The sequence below is a fragment of the Thamnophis elegans genome, chromosome 8 (assembly GCF_009769535.1).
Source record: "Thamnophis elegans isolate rThaEle1 chromosome 8, rThaEle1.pri, whole genome shotgun sequence".
In the NCBI taxonomy this organism is placed as follows: Eukaryota; Metazoa; Chordata; class Lepidosauria; order Squamata; family Colubridae; genus Thamnophis; species Thamnophis elegans.
In genome coordinates, this window is record NC_045548.1 from 72,658,077 (window position 1) to 72,678,033 (window position 19,957).

At 44.4% G+C, this 19,957-nt stretch overlaps 1 protein-coding gene across 1 annotated transcript in view; it reads right to left on the minus strand.

Moving 5' to 3' along the window:
- ZFAT (zinc finger and AT-hook domain containing) overlaps positions 1-19,957 on the minus strand; it is a 119,168-nt gene that overhangs the window by 49,415 nt on the left and 49,796 nt on the right. The window contains exons 7-11 of the mRNA XM_032222991.1: positions 19,395-19,627; positions 11,183-11,270; positions 8,506-8,655; positions 5,090-5,263; positions 311-399 (exon numbers count right to left, since the gene is read on the minus strand). Of these exons, the coding sequence (XP_032078882.1) occupies positions 311-399; positions 5,090-5,263; positions 8,506-8,655; positions 11,183-11,270; positions 19,395-19,627 (734 nt within the window). The remainder of the gene's footprint in view (positions 1-310; positions 400-5,089; positions 5,264-8,505; positions 8,656-11,182; positions 11,271-19,394; positions 19,628-19,957) is intronic.

The following is a 19,957-nucleotide window of genomic DNA, read 5'->3' on the forward strand; positions in this document are numbered from 1 at the left end:
GCCCATGTTCCTCCCCAACCTCCTCACTGTCTGAATCTGCTGCCAACTCTGCTGGCGGGCCACAACATCATAAATCATAACGGGCAGGTCCATTACAGTCGTAAGTGGAGGACTCCCTAAATCAAAATGAAAGAATGTAAATTCCTACCTCATTCCATCCAATTGGCTAAAAGTTAAAACCATTCTGCTTCAGTTCCAGAACTGATTTAGAGGCTGTTCAGTTGTAATCCTGAAACCTTGGGCTGTCAGGCATAGCAGCAGTTCAATGAATCACATTTATAAAAACAAGACCCAGTGGCAGGCTTCTTACCTTGAATGAAGCGTGTTGTTCCATGTGCCTCAGAAGCTGTGGCTTTTGGGCCGCAGTATAATCACACACCGTGCACTTGAACTGTTTTCCTGAAACAGAAAGCGGAGAAATTCAGATCCAAATGGGGAAAGAGCATAAATAAACGGAAGTGAACTTTGACTGTTGTTGAAGAGCAATAAAGAGTTAGTTGTTCAAAGGGGGTCTTCATAAACCAGGGGTCAGCAATCTGTGGCTCTGGAGCCACATGTGGCTCTTTCATCCCTCTGCTGTGGCTCCCTGTCACCAGTTGGTAAAAGGACAAAGGACGCCATGCTAGGAGGAGACTCTATGGTGGGGGAATTGGACTTCCGGTCAGCTCCAGAATTGAATGGGGGGGGGGGTTCCGGTTAGGACCTTTGTGGCTCTATGAGTATTTAAGGTTGCCGACCATTGCCATAAACTGAGATACATAAAGGATAAGTGAAAAAAATTCTGGTCTCAGTTGTAGTAAATCAAGGACTACTTATATACTGATAAAACCAAGGGGGAAAAAACGGTTCTTGCATGAGTGAAAACCATTAAATCAAGTTGATTTAATTGATTCTACTCATCTAAGAACTGATTTTTCCCCCCACACCTGCACTTTGAGCTGGGAAAAAATTGGCATGTGGACAACAAGAGGGGAGTCAAGGAAATGGTTTGACTTGCTGGTTGGAGAAGATGGCTAGATGGTGATAAGCAACAGGCAGAAGGCTAAACTGTGTAAGTGTTATTTTACACGTATCTTTTCAGGCACCAAAAAAGTGTCAAAAGCTGCACAACAGTGGACAGAAGAGAAATGTAGGACAAACTACAAGTCTTGAGACTGGTTCTCCACTGCATGGATATTTTTAATATTCTTCCCTTCAGCAAATATGTACTTGTTAAACTGATATGCCAAAAAGTCCTCAATTGTATAGCAGCTTCTAATACTAACATACACAAAGTACATTTGTTCCAGTGGTGGGTTCCGGATTCCGTTACAACTGGTACGGTTGAAATGGGGCCTGGCGTCCTCCACATGAATGCGTGCAGTGTGCGCATGTGTCTTACCCTCCAGCAATGTTTCCGCGACGCCCTAGCTGCTCAGCGGAGCATTACGCTGTATGCGCCAAAGAGTTTAAAGACAGGTAAGGACAACGAGCGGGTGGGTGGGCCCTCTGGAGCACCGTACCGGAACAGTAGGTTCCACCACAAATCCGCGGTAGACTAAAGCGCGCTCGACGAAAGCGCGTACGTGACGTCATCACAGCGCGACGAAAACGGCACGCTGTGAGCGGTAAACTTAAAATTAACGCGTAAATCTAAACCTACCCCCCCCAAACCTAACCCTAAACCTAACCCTAAGACTAACCCTTAACCTAACCCTAAACCTAACCCTAACGCTTAACGTAACTCTAAACCTAACCCTAACCCTTAACCTAACCCTAACCCTAACCCTAAGACTAACCCTTAACCTAACCCTAAACCTAACCCTAACGCTTAACGTAACTCTAAACCTAACCCTTACCTTTATGTGAATCGGCTTGCTTTAATTTTATTTTAATTTAATTTATTTTTAATTTTATTTGTCGTGCTGCTGATGACGTCACGTACGCGCTTTGATCGGGCGCGCTTTAGTGGACCGCGGTTTTGACGGGTCACGGAACAGTATCCGGTCCTCTGGACAGGAACCGGTACACCTGTACTGGGGCGTACCGCCTGCAACCCACCACTGATTTGTTCCTCTTCCCTCATCATTTTCTTTGCAAAGTAAGAGTGGTTTAGTATTTAACGAGCATATTTAAACCCACACAGAGATCTGTTCTACTCCCACTCTTCCTATAGAACCAGGACGGAGAAATGCTTGTTTGAAATCCTTTCAGAAAGAGCTGTCAAAAACTTGGAAGAAATACTCCAACATGTAAGAGGGGGAAAAAGGCAGATTTTCACTAATGTGAAGAAAACTAGTTCCGAAATTTGAAACTGCTGCAGAAAATTGGGAGTAGCTCATGCAGAAGATGACGGTTTTCCTATTGTATGTAAAGCTTCCCCTTGCATATACGTGCTAGTCGTTCCCGACACTAGGAGGTGGTGCTCACCTCCATTTCAAAGCCGAAGAGCCAGTGCTGTCTGAAAACGTCTCCATGGTAATGTGGCCAGAATGACTAAATGCCGAAGGTGCACAGAACTCTGTTACCTTCCCACCAAAATTGGTTCCTATTTTTCTACTTGCATTTTTGCATGCTTTGAACTGCTAGGTTGGCAGAAGCTGGGACAAGTAGCTGAAGCTTACTCTGTTACACGTAGTAGGGATTCGAACCGCTGAACTCTGACCTTTCTGTTCGACAAGCTCAGCATCTTAGCTACTGAGCCACCGTGTCCCTTTTCCTATTATACAGTACCACGAAAAAAAATCTGGTTTAAATATTCTCTATCCTTCTGAAGGAAGAAAAAGTCAAATTTTGATGAACATCACAAGTTGCCATGAGCTGTAATGAACTCAGGCAGTGAGGCTTTATGTTGGGATGCTCTTCTGGCTCAGAATAACGAAGGAAGAAGTGTTGGTAGACACCAGTACAGTTAGTGCTTGACTTACTATTGTTAACCGAGCCTGGAATTACGGTCGTTAAGTTGTGCCGGCCATTAAATGAATCATCATGTGACTGCACCCAATTTTATGACTTTTGCAGTAGTTAAGGAAATTAGCAATAGCACTTAACACTTAAAAGTTATATACCACTTCATAGTACTTTACAACCCTCTCTAAGCGGTTTACAGAGACAGCATCTTGCCCCCAACAATCTGCGTCCTCATTTTACCCATCTCGGAAGGATGGAAGGCTGAGTCAACCTGGAGCCTGGTGAGATTCAAACTGCCAAACTGCAGTCAGCCAGCAGTCAGTAGAAATAGCCTGCAGTACTGCACTCTAACCACTGCGCCACCGCGGCTCATATAATTCCATGATTGTTCCTTTTCAGATCCATAAAACCATGATAAAACCTGGTCACATGACTGTGAGATGCTTTCCAAGCACCCAAAATATGGTCACATGATGTGGGGGATCCATTGGAATTTGGGAACCGGCTCATAACTCCCTTTCTACATGTAAGCCGTAACTTTAAATGGTCACTAAGAGACCAGTCGTAAGTCAAGGAATATGTGAATTTAGTTAGAGAAGGACAGATAGCCAATATAAAATACAGGTAGCCCTTAACTTACGAAAGTTCATTTAGTGACTATTCTAAGTTACAACAGCGTTGAAAAAAAGTGACTTGTGATCATTTTCCACACTTGCAGCGTCCCCCTGGTCAGGCAATCCATATTCACACACTTGGCAACTGGTATGCATTTATGACATTGGCAGAATCATCTTTCACTACCTTCCGACAAGCAAAGTCAATGGAGAAGCAAAATTCACTTAAGACCCACATTCCTAACTTAACTGTAGAGATTCCCTTAACAGCAGTGGCAAAAAAAAGGTTGTTGATTAAGGCAAAACTCACTTTAACGGCTGTCTCACTTAGCAACAGAGATTTGGGGCTCAATTCTGGTCGTACGTTGAGGACTACCTATAATGTGAAACTGGAAAAAAAAAACCTCTCATTTGCTCTGATGAGACTTGGCTAATACTTTGTTCTCTTCTGTCTCTATACCAACCGTGGTGGCACAGTGGTTAGAATGCAGCTCTGCAGCCTACCTCTGCTGACTGCCAGCTACCTGTAGTTTGGCAGTTTGATCCTGAGTGGCTCAAGGTTGACTCAGCCTTCCATCTTTCCGAGGTGGGTAAATTGAGGGCCCAGATTGTTGGGGGCAATAGGCTGACTCTGTAAACTGCTTAGAGAGGGATGGAAAAGCATTGTGAAGCGGTATATAAGTCGAAGTGCTATTCCTTCCTTCCTTCCTTCCTTCCTTCCTTCCTTCCTTCCTTCCTTCCTTCCTTCCTTCCTTCCTTCCTTCCTTCCTTCCTTCCTTCCTTCCTTCCTTCCTTCCTAGAATGCAGTATGGCAGGCTCATTCTGCTAACTGCCAGGAGTTCGATCCTGTCTGGCTCAACGTTAACCCAGCCTTCCGAGAGGGGTAAAATGACGACCCAGATTGTTGGGGGCAATAGGCTGACTCTGTAAACCGCTTAGAGAGGGCTGTAAAGCACTGTGAAGCGGTATATAAGTTGAAGTGCTATTGCTATAAATTGATTAAAAAAAAACAACCTCTGGAACAGGCAGACCCTGCCTGTTGCAGTCAGATTCTAAAATTAATGCATGCATATCGTCACATAAGCTTTCTGTGAAACTAACAGTGTAGCACAGGGACATACAACACAGTAGAAAGAGAAGAATGTCCTACTGAGAACATTTGCCCCTTGAAGTGTTCTTCTGTGGTTGTTTGTTTGTTTGTTCGTTTATTTCATTTGTATGCCGCCCTTTTCCCCAAGGGAACTCAGGGCGGCTCACAACTCAAACAAGGGAAGGGGGATACAGACAATTTGACAACAACACAAAACAATACATAATTTAAAAGCGCAACAATCATACCATTCGAGATAGGGGCAACGATTTTTTAGCCCCAGGCCTGTTGGAACAGCCAGGTTTTAAGGGCTATGCGGAAGGCCTGGAGGGTGGTGAGGGTTCGAATCTCCACGGGGAGTTGGCTCTAAATGTCGGCCCATCTGCTAAATAAGACCAGACAAGGCCTGGATGGTCTCTTTCCACTCGCATCCTTCAATCGCACTTTCGTTTGCCATCTGGAACAAGGTTTCCAAACCTGACCCAGAGCTACTCACCATCGGCAGTGTGAAGGAGTTTATGGCTCTTCAAGGTGCCTTTCGATTTGAACTTCTTCCCGCACCTGTCGCACAGGTGCGTCTTCTCGGTGCTGTGGCGATTCATGTGAGCTTTGAGGTTGCTTTTGCTGCGGGTGGCGTATTCGCACAGAGAACATTTGAATGGCTTGATGCCTACAGGGAGAGAAAGAGTTTTATGCGGTCGGTTTGTCCAGCTCAATCAGGATGAGAGAATATTTTCAGGTGGCATTTCCCCCCCCCCGCCAAGCGGGTTGAGAATTTGGGGGTTGAATTTACAAGGTATTTGGGAGGGGGATGCCCAATTAGGGAGGGCTATTTTAGGGCTTCATCTGCTTAGCAAAATTGTATCACAGAATGGCCAGCAGAGCTGATGGCAGACTCAGAGAATGAGGAGGTTGGGGAGGAACATGGGCCAGTCCTGGAGTCTGGGGAAGGCTCTGATGAGTGCTTTGCGTCGGAGGAAGAGATGGGGCCAGGGCTGTTATCATTTCCCGATCAGTTATATGTTCCCGATGTACGCCTGCGCAGAGCTGCCAGGAGAAGGGAACAGCAACAAGTATTGACTCAGGAGTGAATGGCCCCTCCCATAGGGAATAAAGAGAAGTGAAAGGGGAGGGGAGTTTGCAGGAGACAATTACTGTATTTTTGGGAGTATAAGACGCACCTTTTTCCCTCAAAAAAGAGGGTGAGAATCTGGGTGTGTGTCAAGCCAGCCTCCCTCAGCAACCAAGAAAGAAACCACTTAACTCAATTTCGCAGAATTAAGAGTACTTTTACTGGTTATGAGAAGATAGCAGCTAAGCAAAGCAAGGACTGAGGCAAAAGCGTGCGAAATCATACATATCAATGTGTCCAACACCCTCCCACTGGTAACCCTCAGCCCACTCTCCAATCTGCAAATCCCTCAGGTGTTATGTGGGTTTCATCTTCAAAAAGCATCATCAGGTTGCTATGCAGGACAGAGGCTTTCTAGGAGCCTGGGGAGGGTGAAAATGCCCCCCCCTTCCCGGAGGCCCTCCGGTGGCTTGGAGCCTCCGGAAAAACGGCCCAACGCGCAAACTGGAAGTCCGTTCCCAAACTTCCAGTTTGCACATTGGGTTGTTTTTCACCCTCCGGAGGCTTCAAGGAGGCCTCTGGAGGGTGAAAAATGGCTGAAAATGAAGGCCGAAGTCAGCTGGCCAGCGTGCTCATGCGCGCTGGAACTGACAGGGCAACACCTCATGCACCCTAATGAATGGCTCCACATGCCACCTGTGGCACGTGTTCCATAGATTTGCCATCACGGATCCAGAGCAAAGGTGTCAAAACTTTTGGTTTGCCTGAGTCATATATAAAACATAGTCAAAGAACATACTGTGTATAAGTAACATAATGTTAAACGTTTATGATCTTGTGAGGCTGCTGTCCAGGGCTGTGGCCCATGAGCTGCATGTTGGACATGCCTGATCTAGAGCATAAAGTAACAATTATGGCTTATTTTTCTGGACGTACTGTAACTCACATGAAGACTGGAAGTGGATAGTTTTATTTTATTTTAATCCTGCTCCTTGCTCAGAGTCCCTTGTAGACCTAATATACCGAATTTTGTTTATCTAAGTTTAGGACTTAAATGTTATGTGAATCCAAGTCACTCTGGTTTACCGTTTTCTCCTGCCCATCCCTTTTTCTCCGAGCTGTAATTATAGATTTTAAGCTCCTTGAATAAGAGTGCATTGTCTTGCGGTTTGTAGAGAGCTATGCACCTTTGGGGAGGGAAGGAGAAGTAGTAATAGCTCAGCAAACTGAATTTTGTTGCCTTTTTTTTTTGTGTGGCCAGCAGCTTTGAAAATGTGTGAATATTAAAAACTCTTCACAAATGGTAATACGTTAATTTAACATTTTGTTTGTAGGTACATACTGTATCAAGAAAGAATTACTTGCTGGGCTGACCCTGATTCATTAATTTAGCAATAAAAGAGATTCAGCATATTGATTCCTGAATAACTGTGGACTTCAGCTGCTGAGGCAGAAAATTCCAGAACATATAGCCTGAATGAGATGAGGAACAAACAACTGATTTATGCAGTGTTAATTCCAAAATAGGATATAGGAAGGAGTTCTGAAAACTGATGATATTACATACTGAAGCAATAAAACGGAGCTAGGGAAGAAGTTGTATTATAAATACCATAAATGAAGAAGGCTTTACACAACATCAATGATGGGAATTAAACTTTCCCCCGGTGCTATCGAGCTCCCTGCTAGATTTTAAATAATATAGCATTGCTGTTATAGTTAAATATGTTTTAACTATAATATGCATATAATATGTATAAATGTATATAATATGAGTCAAAAAGAGGGCTGTGAAAATATCTACAGACCCCTCACATCCTGCACGTAAATTGTTTCAACTTCTGCCCTCAAAACGATGCTATAGGGCTCTGAGCATCAGAACAACGAGACTCAAGGACAGTTTTTTCCCAAATGCCATCACTCTGCTAAACAACTAATTCCCACAACACTGTCAAACTATTTACTAAGACTGTATTACTATTATTCTTTTCTTCCTTGCTGTGGGGTAAATCCCAAACTGTGCTTTGAATTCTCCCTGCTCCAATGGACTTTATGACACCAATACCCTGCCTTTATTGTTTTTATAAACAATTCAAGGCAATAAATATATCCAACACATCTTCCTCCTCCTATTTTCCCCTCAACAACAACTCTGTGAAGTAGATTGGGCTGGGAGAGAGTGATTGGCTCAAAGTCACCTGGTCATGCTATCTTTCCTAAAACAGGATTAGAACTCACCATCTCCTGGTGATTGGCCCAAAGACACCTGGTCAGCTTTCTTTCCTAAAGCGGGATTAGAACTCACCATCTCCTGGTCATTGGCCCAAAGTCACCTGGTCAGCTTTCTTTCCTAAGGCGGGATTAAAACTCACCATGTCCTGGTGATTGGCCCAAAGTCACCTGGTCAACTTTCTTCCCTAAGGCAGGATTAGAATTTACCGTCTCCTGGTGATTGGCCCAAAGTCACCTGGCCAGCTTTCTTTCCTAAAGCGGGATTAGAACTCACCATGTCCTGGTGATTGGCCCAAAGTCACCTGGTCAGCTTTTTTCCCTAAGGCGGGATTAGAATTTACCGTCTCCTGGTGATTGGCCCAAAGACATCCAGCTGGTTTTTATGGCCGAGGCAGGATTTGATATGATTTTGTTTATCATTTAATCATTGATGCTGAAGAAGGACTTTTAATAAAAGGGCTGAAATAGGAACAGCTTCATTGTATGCATTTGTACCAGAGTAGATCAGGTTTGCTTCCCAGGTTTTTGCCTTCCTGTGTCCCCCTGTCCCCCCCCCCCCCCCCCCCGGCAAATTACTGCAATTACGGTCCTTGTTACACCCCATTTACCTTCATGAGCCCAAATGTGACGCTGGAGATCCGATCCGTTCTTCATGAAATAGAAATTGCAATAAGGACATTTCACAGCTCGTTTTCCGATCAGTCCTTTGAGCTGAACTCTCCTGCCAACAATCTTGGAAATTGTGTGCATGGACACCTCTGAGGTTGGGAGGGGAGATGGGGTTGGGGAAGGAAGGAAGGAAGGAAGAAGCAGAAAAGAAAAAAAAAAGGGGGGGGGAAGGTAAGCACTGGTCTTCAGGGAAGACATTTTCAGAAGCCAATAAAATATAGTTTATTTTTGACTGCCGGTTGTTGAATCTTTTAAGGAGGATTCCTTTCGTGGGTTTTCTTTTTCGCCAGGTGACGACAGAACTTGAAAGAAAGCAGCTCATTAATTGATGGTTTTTCCAGCATTGCTCAATCCATTTGTGATTTACACTGTTTTTTCTGCTCTCTGAGCGACAAATTAGAGAATGGTTGGACTATGGGTGCAGAAATTGGTCTGTGTATGTGTGTGTGTGTGTGTGTGTTCTCGCAGGAAGCCTTCTCAAACAGTAAACACCTAAGCAGAGCGGCTTCACTAACCAAATATTTATGAACTTTAATAGTCTCCGAGAGCTGCTAAAATTTGTTCAAGGCTTCACCCAGGATTTCCGGAAGGGTTGGGAATTCCAAATAAACAGCTTGTTAACAACTGCAAAAGGCCTAAAAACCCAGATGGGATGGTATAATTGCCAGAAAGGAAGGATGCATTATTCAGACTCAGCGTGGGAGGATAAACAAACGTAAGGATGTACACTATCTTTAAAGGTAAAGGTTCCCCTCGCACGTATGTGCTAGTTGTTCCCGACTCTAGGAGGCAATGCTCATCTCCATTTCAAAGAGTTAGCGTTGTCCGAAGACGTCTCCATGGTCATGTGGCCGGCATGACTAAATCCCGAAGGCGCATGGAACGCTGTTACCTTCCCACCAAAGGTGGTTCCTATTTTTTCTACTTGAATTTTTACATGCTTTTGAACTGCTAGGTTGGCAGAAGCTGGGACATGTAACAGGAGCTCACTCTGTTACGCTGCGCTCGGGATTCGAACCGCCAAACTGCCAACCTTTCTGATAGACAAGCTCAGCGTCTTAGCCACTGAGCCACCGTGTCCCTAACCTATCTTTACAAGGATGCATATACAGGTAGTCTTCGAATTACGACTATAATGAAGCTTAGCCCGGAAGGTTGTCAGTTGTGACGATCGTAAATCAGGCCAACCATGCTACTGACCCAATTTTATGAACTGTTTTGTGGCCATTATTAAGCAAACAGCACGGGCGTTAAGCGAACCAAGGGTTCACTAAGGGCTGCTTTGGCCAAAATCTGAAAGCAAATAATGGGTTTTTGGCAAAACCATTGTAAAACCCAATTACATGACCATGGGAAGTTGCAAACAGCCATAATTGCAAAGCTGGTTGTTAGGTATATTGATGTGGGATATTGGGGGAGGGGGGAGGTGAGGCGGGGAAGAGGGCAGCGATCAGAGCTTTGTATTCAACACTTTGAATAAAGTCATAAGGAGCTTTTCTGGGGTCACAAGTCAAGAATTAAAATACTTTTAAAAGTAGTCCTTGATTACACCTGAGGCCAAAATTTCTGTTGCTAATAAGAGAGCTGTTAAGTGACTTTTGTCCTGTTTTATGACCTGATGAGGCTCTGCGTGGGAGGCAGAGATGGGGTCAGGGCCATCTGACAGTTATCAGCTGCCTTCGGAGTCGGACATCAGTGGGGCAGAAGAACAGCTGGAGCCTGTTCCTGACGTGCGAATGCACAGAGCTGCAAGAGAAGGGAACAGCTAAGGGACAAGGGACAACTTGGGAGTAAAGCCAGAGGTGGACGGTGAATGGCCCCTCCCGTAGGGAATAAAAGAGGAGCAAAAGGGGAGGGGAGTTTGCAGGAGACAATTAGTTCAATTCATTAGAGTGAAGATTTCTGTTCCTGACTTCTTGCCAAGTATTGTCTGCTACAGAGTGGCGTTTGGAAGATATCAGCCTGGCAGCTCTCCAAGCCTGATAAAGGTCTGTAGTTGTGAAATATCTTGAAAGACTGCTGCAGACTTTGCTTAAAAGGAACTCACTTTAAACTAAATAAAAGGGGTTTTATCGGGACGAGGAGTCGGCTTCGTGCTTTTTGGGTAGCCTAGGTCAGAACAAGGAGATGATGTCTGTTCACACATGCTCCTTATGACTTTATTCGAAGTGCTGAATACACACTGCGGACAGAAGCTGACCAGTCACAATTTCCTTCCCCCTCTGCTAACATCTCCAAAATCAATTCCAATTGTTTTGCTGGAAACCAGAAGTCCTTTGAGCAGCCTGGCAGATAGGAGACAGGAAGGTTATAGAAGCACTTAGGAGCCCTTGTTAACGACTCGTACGCTCTACATCTTCAATTCCAGAAGAAAGCTCGGCCTCCTTCATTTCAGCCTGGCGAGTTACTATTCATAGTATAGGTGCTGGGACACTAAACAATTTAATCACCCAAATGATTTCGTTTTTTTAAAAATTATCTTCCCCACAACGATAATGAAACAATGAAAGCCTAACAGAAATAAGGCACAATAATATAACAGCAGAATGTTATTCAGTTGGCACCTTGCCTCCATGATTACACTGCATTCAAACCCATCAGCATGGCTTATCTTACCTGGATGGTTTGCCTTTATATGAGCTTTTATAAGTCGGTCTTCAGAAAATGATTTCTTGCACACAGGGCAGGAATAACTCTTTTTGTCCTTTAAAGGAAAGAAAGGGGAGAAAAAGATGGTATCGGTTCACTGAATTGATTGCTAAACTCATTACACAAGTGAATAATATCAGGCTCCCAACAAGATGAGGCTCAAAGGTGGATTTTAGTTGGCGGATGAAAAGACAGAATAGTTATCATTATCACAATGAGCCACATGGAAAGGATTTAAAAAAAAAAAAGACTTGTAAGCACACGGGTTGATTTTGAAATAATTCAGAGCTTTGGTTTAGAGGAATCTTGTCAACTTGAAGATCTGTGGGCACCACAGGTTGGTCCACAGGTCTTGGAAGTTGCCGTGGTTAGACACCCCTGGTTTAGAGCAATAAACGAAGAAGGAAGGAATAGCAATAGCAATAGAAATAGCACTTAGACTTATCTATCACTTCATAGTGCTTTACAATGCCCTCTAAGTGGCTTAGAGTCAGTATATTGACCCTAGCAATATGGCTCCTCATTTTACCGACCTTGAAAAGACAGAAGGCTGAGTCAACCATGAGCTGGTCAGGATTGAACTCCTAGCAGCGGGCAGAGTTTGCCTGCAATACTGCATTCTAACCACTACACTGCCAGGGGAAGGAAGCAGTGGTGGGTTGCAGGCGGTACACCCCAGTACGGGTGTATCGGTGCCTGCGGGGAGCCCCAGATACTGTTCCGGTATGGTGCTCCAGAGGGCCCACACGCTTGCCTTCGTTCCTTACCTGTATTTGAAGGAAATGGGCCATCTGCGCACGCACAGCGTACGGCCCCTGTGCGACACTCCACCGAGCAGCTGGAGTGTCGTGGAGCGTTGCAAGAGGTAAGGATGCATGCACGCACTGTAACAGTTGCAACGGGATCCGGAACCCCCCACTGGAAGGAAGGAAGGAAGGAAGGAAGGAAGGAAGGGAGGGAGGGAGGGAGGGAGGGAGGAGGATGGTTGGAAGGGAGGCAGGGAGGGAGGCAGGGAAGGAAGGAAGAAAAGAAGATGGTTGGAAAGGAGGGAGAGAAGGAAGGAGGGAGAGAGGGAGGCAGGGAAGAAAGGAAGCAAGCAAGCAAGCACTTCTATTTCTATGTCAAGCATGGCTGAAAATTTTGGGAGTTCAGTACCATTTTGTGAGCAACAATTTGTTTACCAATACTGTACAGACATATTACGAACCAACTCTCGCAAAGGACAGATGCCGCCCGGCAGACCGATGTCCTTGAATTGAACAGGTCATGGGATTCAAAATTAAAACTGGCTCTAGAAATGGCAGGTTTTAAGAAGACTGACACTACCTCTGCTAGAGTGAAATTGCTTTCTTCCGCAAATGTTATGCGTAAATGATATTTGGGACCATTTCATCCCACGTGGGGAAAACAGAAAGCTAAATGGGAATGGATTCCAAGCCCCTAAACTATTATTTCTATCGATGTTTGAATATATCTGCTCGATGGGAATTGAACGTTTCAGAAACCAGAAAAACAAATACGCAGAACCTCAAGTACATTATCATCCCAAAAACTAATAATTTCGAAGTCAAGCTGATGAGCTGGAGACTCTAATTCAATTTTGAACATATGCAGCCAGCTCCATAAAGGCTCCTGGGAACTTTGACAGCGGGGAAGAGACAGACTGCTCCACTTCTAACAAATGCCAGGATTTGCTTCCTGAAAAAGCCGAATGCTACACGAGACTCAGAGATAAAAATTAAGATTTTTTTTTTTTTTTTTGCAGAGTTAAGAGTGGTCTGCCAAGGAAAATTCCAACCACAAAGAGAAAATTTAAAAAATTCTCATTGCTATATGTAAGACCTTCACTTTGCCGAGGTAATACCGTGTTTTTCGGAGTATAAGACGTACCTTTTCCCACTCAAAAAAGAGGGTGAAAATCTGGGTGCATCTTATACACCGAACACAGTGTTTTTAGCCTCCTGAAACCCTGTCCCCTTTGCAAAAATGGCTGTACGTAGCCTTTAGAAGGCTTCCAGAGTGCTCCTGGGGTCTGGGGAGCATGAGGCTCTTCTTACCTAGCATGAGGCTCTTCTCCAGTGAGTCCTTCCTTCTCATTCGGTGACCAAAATATTTGAGTTTCCTCTTCAGGATCTGGCCTTCTAAAGAGCAGTCAGGGCTGATCTCCACTAGGACTGACTGGTTGGATTGCCTTGCAGTCCAAGGGACTCAATGCAGGAGTCTTCTCCATCACCAGAGTTCAAAGGCCTCCATTCTTTGGCGCTCAGCCTTCCTTATGATCCAACTTTCATAGCCATAGCCATACCTGAGAGACTGCCTCCTGCCGATCACCTCCCATAGACCGATTCAATCACACAGGTTAGGTCTCCTCCGGATTCCATCTGCCAGCCAATGTCGGCTGGCGACTCCCCGGGGGAGAGCCTTCTCTGTTGCAGCTCCAGCCCTCTGGAACGATCTCCCTGTGGAGATCCAGACCCTTACTACCCTCCCGGCCTTCCGCAAAGCTGTTAAGTCCTGGCTGCTCCAGCAGGCCGGGGGGCCTTCGATATATCCAGCCCCCCCGGAGATTGTGATTGTTGTATATTTTAATGTTGTTTGTATATCATCCCCCCCCCCCTTGTTTTATTGTAAGCTGCCCAGAGTCCTTCGGGAGTGGGCGGCATACAAATCAATAAAACTAAAAACTAACTAAACTAACCATACATTGCAACTGGGAAAACCATAGCCTTGACTATACGCACTTTTGTTGGCAGAGTTTTGTTGTTTTGTTGACAGTGGATGGTGTGTAGCATCCAATTTAGGCAAAAGGTAACTGGAGGTTTTATCTAGTTTTTTCTCTTGTTTTTTTTCTCTGGCATCTCTTGAAAACCCTGCTATTCAATCGACGCGCTAGGCTCTTAAAACACTGCCGAAGCTGTAGGTACCGTTCCGATAGACACAAACGCACACAGAGCACAGCAGTTTGAAAGAATTGAACTGCTACAAATAAAAACCGAGACCGTGATCCGAAAACAAGCCCAGACTTTCCATGCAGAATGAATTCAGCTGAGCATTCTTCTCTAATTCAGGCTATAATCATCCTAATAAATACCTGTAAACACTATGGTGCATTTATAGAAGGATTCCCCCCACCCCCATTTGCTCAGAATTTCATGCTGCAACCTGCGGTTTTCGGGGACACGGTGCTTAGTTAGAGTAGGAAATTGGCTATTCTGAACACTCTCATTTTTCTTTTCCAAAGGGATTCAACCTGTTGGAGATATTGGCCGACAGTCTCTCTCCTGTCAGTAAAGAAGAGTTGTAAAAACATCAGATGCATCATGCTGAACATTTCTTTTTAAGGAAAAAAAAAAGCCACAAACACTGTCAGACATCAGAGAGGAGGGAAAAGAGTATTGACAAAATTCCCTCGTGTTCTTTTATAATATAGGCATCAAAAAATTTAAGTAAGAAATTTTAGGATTTAGGATTTTATTGGGTTTGTATGCCGCCCTATTCCCGAGGGACTCAGGACGGCTCACAATAAAAAGGAGAAGGGATACAAATAAAATAAAATAAAATAAACAACAATTTAAAATTATACAACAGCCGTAACCTCGAATGGGGCCGGATGGCTCAACAGCCCCAGGCCTGCCGGAACAGCCAGGTCTTAACTGCTTTGCGGAAGGCCAGGAGGGTAGTAAGGGTCCGGATCTCCACGGGGAGTTCGTTCCAGAGGGCCGGAGCAGCCACAGAGAAGACCCTCCCCCGAGGAGTCGCCAGCCGACATTGGCCGGCAGATGGAATTCGGAGGAGGCCTAGTCTGTGGGATCAGTCAGTGGCTTAGTGGTTCCTGGCTTCTGTCAAGGTTTTGGAGCAGAAGTTCGAAATACAACATAACTAAAACACGGTATAGTAATGTAGATTCAAAGACTCCCAAATTAGGCTTTTCTCTGTAATATGTGACAGGTGGAAGGAGAAAGAATATTACGGCAAATTCCCAGTTGACTGCCTTGGTTATGACAGTTCTGCATTTCCTCTTCAGATCAGAATAGAGCTGGAAGGGACCTTGGAGGTCTTCTAGTCCAGCTCCCTGCTCAAGCAGGAGATCCTACACCGTTTCAGGCAAGTGACTGTCCAGTCTCTTCGTTCAGACAAATGGCTGTGCAATCTCTTCTTAAAATCCTCCAGTGAAGGAGCACCCAAAATGTCTGAAGGCAACCCGTTCCACCGACTAATTGTTCAGGATATTTCTCCTTAGTTCCTGGTAGCTTCTCTCCTTGGTGGTTGAGAAGGATGGGTGTGGTCTGCCCCAGCCCAACTGCAGCCCCCCCCCCCAAGGAAGAGACTTAGTCCTCCATGTGGGTCCACAAAGAGGAAGGTGACACCTGCAGCAAGGTATGAAGGTGAGGCCCCATTTAGGACTCTTTCCAACTCTGCTATGATGGATGCAGATGAACAGAGAACCAACCCAGGAGATATTTTTTGACAGTGAGAACGGATAATCAATGGAATGGCTGAGGTGGCGCAGTGGTTAAATGCAGCACTGCAGGCTACTGCTAGATCAGCAGGTCAGCGGTTCAAATCTCACCGGCTCAGGGTTGACTCAGCCTTCCATCCTTCCGAGGTGGGTAAAATGAGGACCCAGATTGTTGGGGGCAATATGCTGACTCTGTAAACCGCTTAGGGAGGGCTGAAAGGCCTATGAAGCGGTATATAAGTCTACTGCTATTGCTATTGCTATTGCTATATTGTCTCCAGAGGTTGTGGGGGCTCCAACATTGGAGGGTTTTAAGAAGAGATTGGATCGGGATGAAATAACACAGTGATGGCTAACCTTTCTTTCATCTCGGGCCAAAAATAACGCAATGTGCATGTGACATCCTCCCATGCACCCCGTGCAAGCGAGTGTGACCCTCCCCGCGTGCACCCTGGGCTCCACACATGCATGTGACCTCCCATGCTCCCGCTCACCTCTGCGCATACATGTGTGCCCCCCCACGAAAGCATGTGCGATCCCCTGCATGCACCCTGTCTCCGTGCATGCAAGTGCAACCCCTGTGCATGCGTGCATGACCTCCCTGCCCCCTGTGCATGTGTCTCTCATGTAAGCCCTGCCCCCCCATGCAAGCACGGCAGAGACCCAAAAACCAGCTGGCTGGTGGGAGGCACGCGTGAATTGGAGCAACGGCTCGCGTGCCTGCAGAGAGAGCTCTGTGTGCCACCTGTGGCACGCGTACCATAGGTTTGCCATCACAGATATAAAACGTCCTGCCTTAAACAGAGGATGACTAGAAGATCTCTGAGGTCCCTTCCAGCCCTATGATTGTATGTTCTATGCCACAAAAGGATTTCTTATTGCGTTTTCCCATAACTCTCACTTCTCCTTCACTGATTATATCTCACCCTACAAAGAAAGAGCACAAGCAAATTGGTCCCAGGCACCTTCCTCTCTCTATAAATACTGTTATACTCATGTGCAAGGAAGCTGCAAAGTCAAGTAGAAAGCATCATTTTCCAGGCCTTTTGTTGTCTATGGACTTGCTGAGACTTTGGCCAATGCCTCAAGGAGGGAAGATGAAAAGATAATTAAGGCCAAAGGGAAGGGGAGGGAGGACTTTGCTATGCACGACTGAAGGGCATATCGTTGGTGTGCCGAGGGGACGAAGAGATTTAGTCAAGGGTGCTTGCTGGGACATGGCTGGAGGCACTTTTACTCCTAGATAAGGAATTGGAATTTATTGCACTTATATGCCCTAGATAAGGGCAGAAAATTAGCAGTCCACAGAGGCAATTTTATATACAGTTCTTCTTTCTCCAAAAGGTAAGAAGGATATATATATATATTGCTGAATAAATTTGCCTCAACTCAACTGAGGAAAGAAGGAAGGAAGGAAGGAAGGAAGGAAGGAAGGAAGGAAGGAAGGAGAAAGATAGAAAGAAAAGTAAGGAAAGAAAAAAATAAAAAAGATAAAAAAGAAAGAATGAGAATAAAGAACGATAAAAATTACAAAAAGGAAAGGAAGGAAAGGAAAGGAAGGAGGGAAGGAAGGAAGGAAGAAGACAGAAAAGGAAAGAAAGAGAAAGAAAGGAATAAAGAAAGAAAAAAGAAAAATAAAAATAGAGAAAGAAAGAGAGAGAGAGAGAGAGAGAGAAAGAAAGACAGAAAAGGAAGGAAGAAAATTTTCATGACCTTTCCATATTTTTGTCTGATTTAATGTGTTTAACTGAGGTGCAATTTCCATACAGGCATGCCACCTAGTGTAAAAACTATTAAGCCATGAAATTATTAACAGCGAGGAGCTTTTCCCCATAAACTGTACTTGTTTTGATGCGTCAGTGGTCAAGTCAATAAATGTTCCCCAGGTTCTGGGTTCTCTTGATTACTAATGCAAAAGAAACCCAAAATTAAATTATGCAAAATAACCCAAATGCAACCAATTCATCCGGATACAAAATGCCTAGTATTTAGTTAGGAAACTCATTCAGAGGTTGTTACGCTCCAGTGGCACAGAACCTTTTCCCCCTTTTTATTCAATCAATCCATAATCATAGTCCCAAAATTCAGACTTTCCCACACCTGAACTGAGAAACAAGTAAGGCAATACTACTTAGCTGGAGAATTTTAGAAGGCTGATAACAGGTATTTATGGAACAAATGCAAATAATATAGTCATAAATAACGGTAGAATTTCCATCTGAGTCTCCCCCTGCAGAAAACCTGGCAAATTTTGTTTTAAATCCCCCTTTAACTGATTTTTAACATTGCTTGCATCTTTCAAATTTTATACTGTATACTGTTTTTATGTTTTCACTATTTTATTTGTACATCTCCCAGAATCCCTTTGGGGGAGGAGATTGGTACAGGTAGCCTTCAATTTATGACCACAATTGAATCCAAAATTTGCCTTGCTAAGTGAGACAGTTTTTTCACTGTGAGTTTTGCCTCATTTTACTATATTTCTTGCCAGAGTTAAGTGAACCATTGCAGTTATTAAGTTAATAACACGGTAGTTAACTGATTTGGGCTCCCCCATCAACTTTGCTTGTCGGAAGGTTGCAAAAAGGAAGCACCTGACCCCGTCACAAATATGAGTCAGTTGCCAAGTGTCAGTTTTGATCATGTGACCATCAAGGTTGTAACTGTGTTATTACATTTCATTTTCATTATTTCATATTATTTACTCATATCTTTTACTACCACCCTTCAGTTCTAAACCTTCGTCTTACGCTTTCAAATATCTATCTATCTATCTCTCTCTCTCTCTCTCTCTCTCTCTATCTATCTATCTATTTCCCCTTATTTCTATCTCTATTTTGACTCCCCCTCCCTCCTGTCATTATTATATTCAAGGATGTGATAATAACATTTATTTTCTGTTTCCCATCTTTCATCTGTTTTATTATTCATATTTCCATTATTTAGCTTTTCACATCTGTTTATGTTAAAGTTCTATCCTTTCTTTCTTTCATTATTCAATATCTCAATATACACTTCTGGTACCAATCACAATCATTTAAAGCATTTAAAATATATCTATTCATGTTTTTTCTGATACCATCTTTCAAACTCTAATAATAATACAATGTATATTTGTATTGAAATGTATGATACTCGGGTATCACACTATTCATGGATCAATATGTATATAATAATATCAAATATAAAAATCAAATTAAAAACGATTAAAAAAAGGTTGTAACTGTGAAAGATGGTTGGTAGTCATTTTTTTCAATTCTGTTGTTAACTTTGAACCAGTGGTGGGTTGCAGGTGGTGCGCCCCGGTATGGGGGTACCGGAGCCTGCCCGGAGCACCGGGTACCGTTCCGGTACAGTGCTCCAGAGGGCCCACCCGCCCGGCCACGCTCACCTGTCCTTTAAAGCCTTTGGCGCTTCCGCGCACGGCACGTACTCCAAGCAGCTGGAGCGTTGCGGAGGCGTCGCTGGAAGGTAAGATACATTCGCGCACCGCACACGGTCATGTGGAGGATTGCAACCGTACGGGGCCCGGCGTCCTCCACATGAACGCGCCGTACCGGTTGCAACGGGATCTGGAACCCACCACTGCTTTGAACAGTCACTAAACGGTCACTAAACAAACTGTTGAAAATCAACAGTTGACTTACCTGTAGTTTTAAAATCTGAAATAAACCTGTAAATAAATTTAAACAAAAGGTACTATCAAGATTGCAGGCTTACCAACTCCGAGTGCACTTTGAGATGGGCTTGGAGTTTGTACTTATCCGGGGTAGAATAATCACAGTCTTCGGTGGGACATTTCAGCAGAATGTTGCTATGCTTCTGGATGACATGGCGCTTAAGACAGTTTTTGGTGATGGAGGAGTAGTTGCACTGAGAACAGTAATGAAGATGCTCTCGGGTGTGCGTGCGGACGTGCATGTCGTAATGCACCTGGTACCAAAACAACTTGCCTGAAAACAATGCAAGGAAACATGAATAAGTAGATGGTCGTGTTCCCACAATTCTGTAATCTGGTTCAACCAGAAGGCTGATATGTTGCAGGAACACCAAAAAACATGATCAGGCCCCAGTCCATTAACGCACACAGAGTAAATTAAAGGCTAGGTGTTCCCGACTCTAGGGGGCAGTGCTCATCTCCGTTTCAAAGTGAAGAGCCAGGGCTGTCCGAAGAAGTCTCCGTGGTTATGTGGTCAGCATGTCAACACTGAAGGCACACGGAACACTGTTCCCTTCCCAACAAAGGTGGTTCCTATTTTTCTACTTGTATTTTTACATGCTTT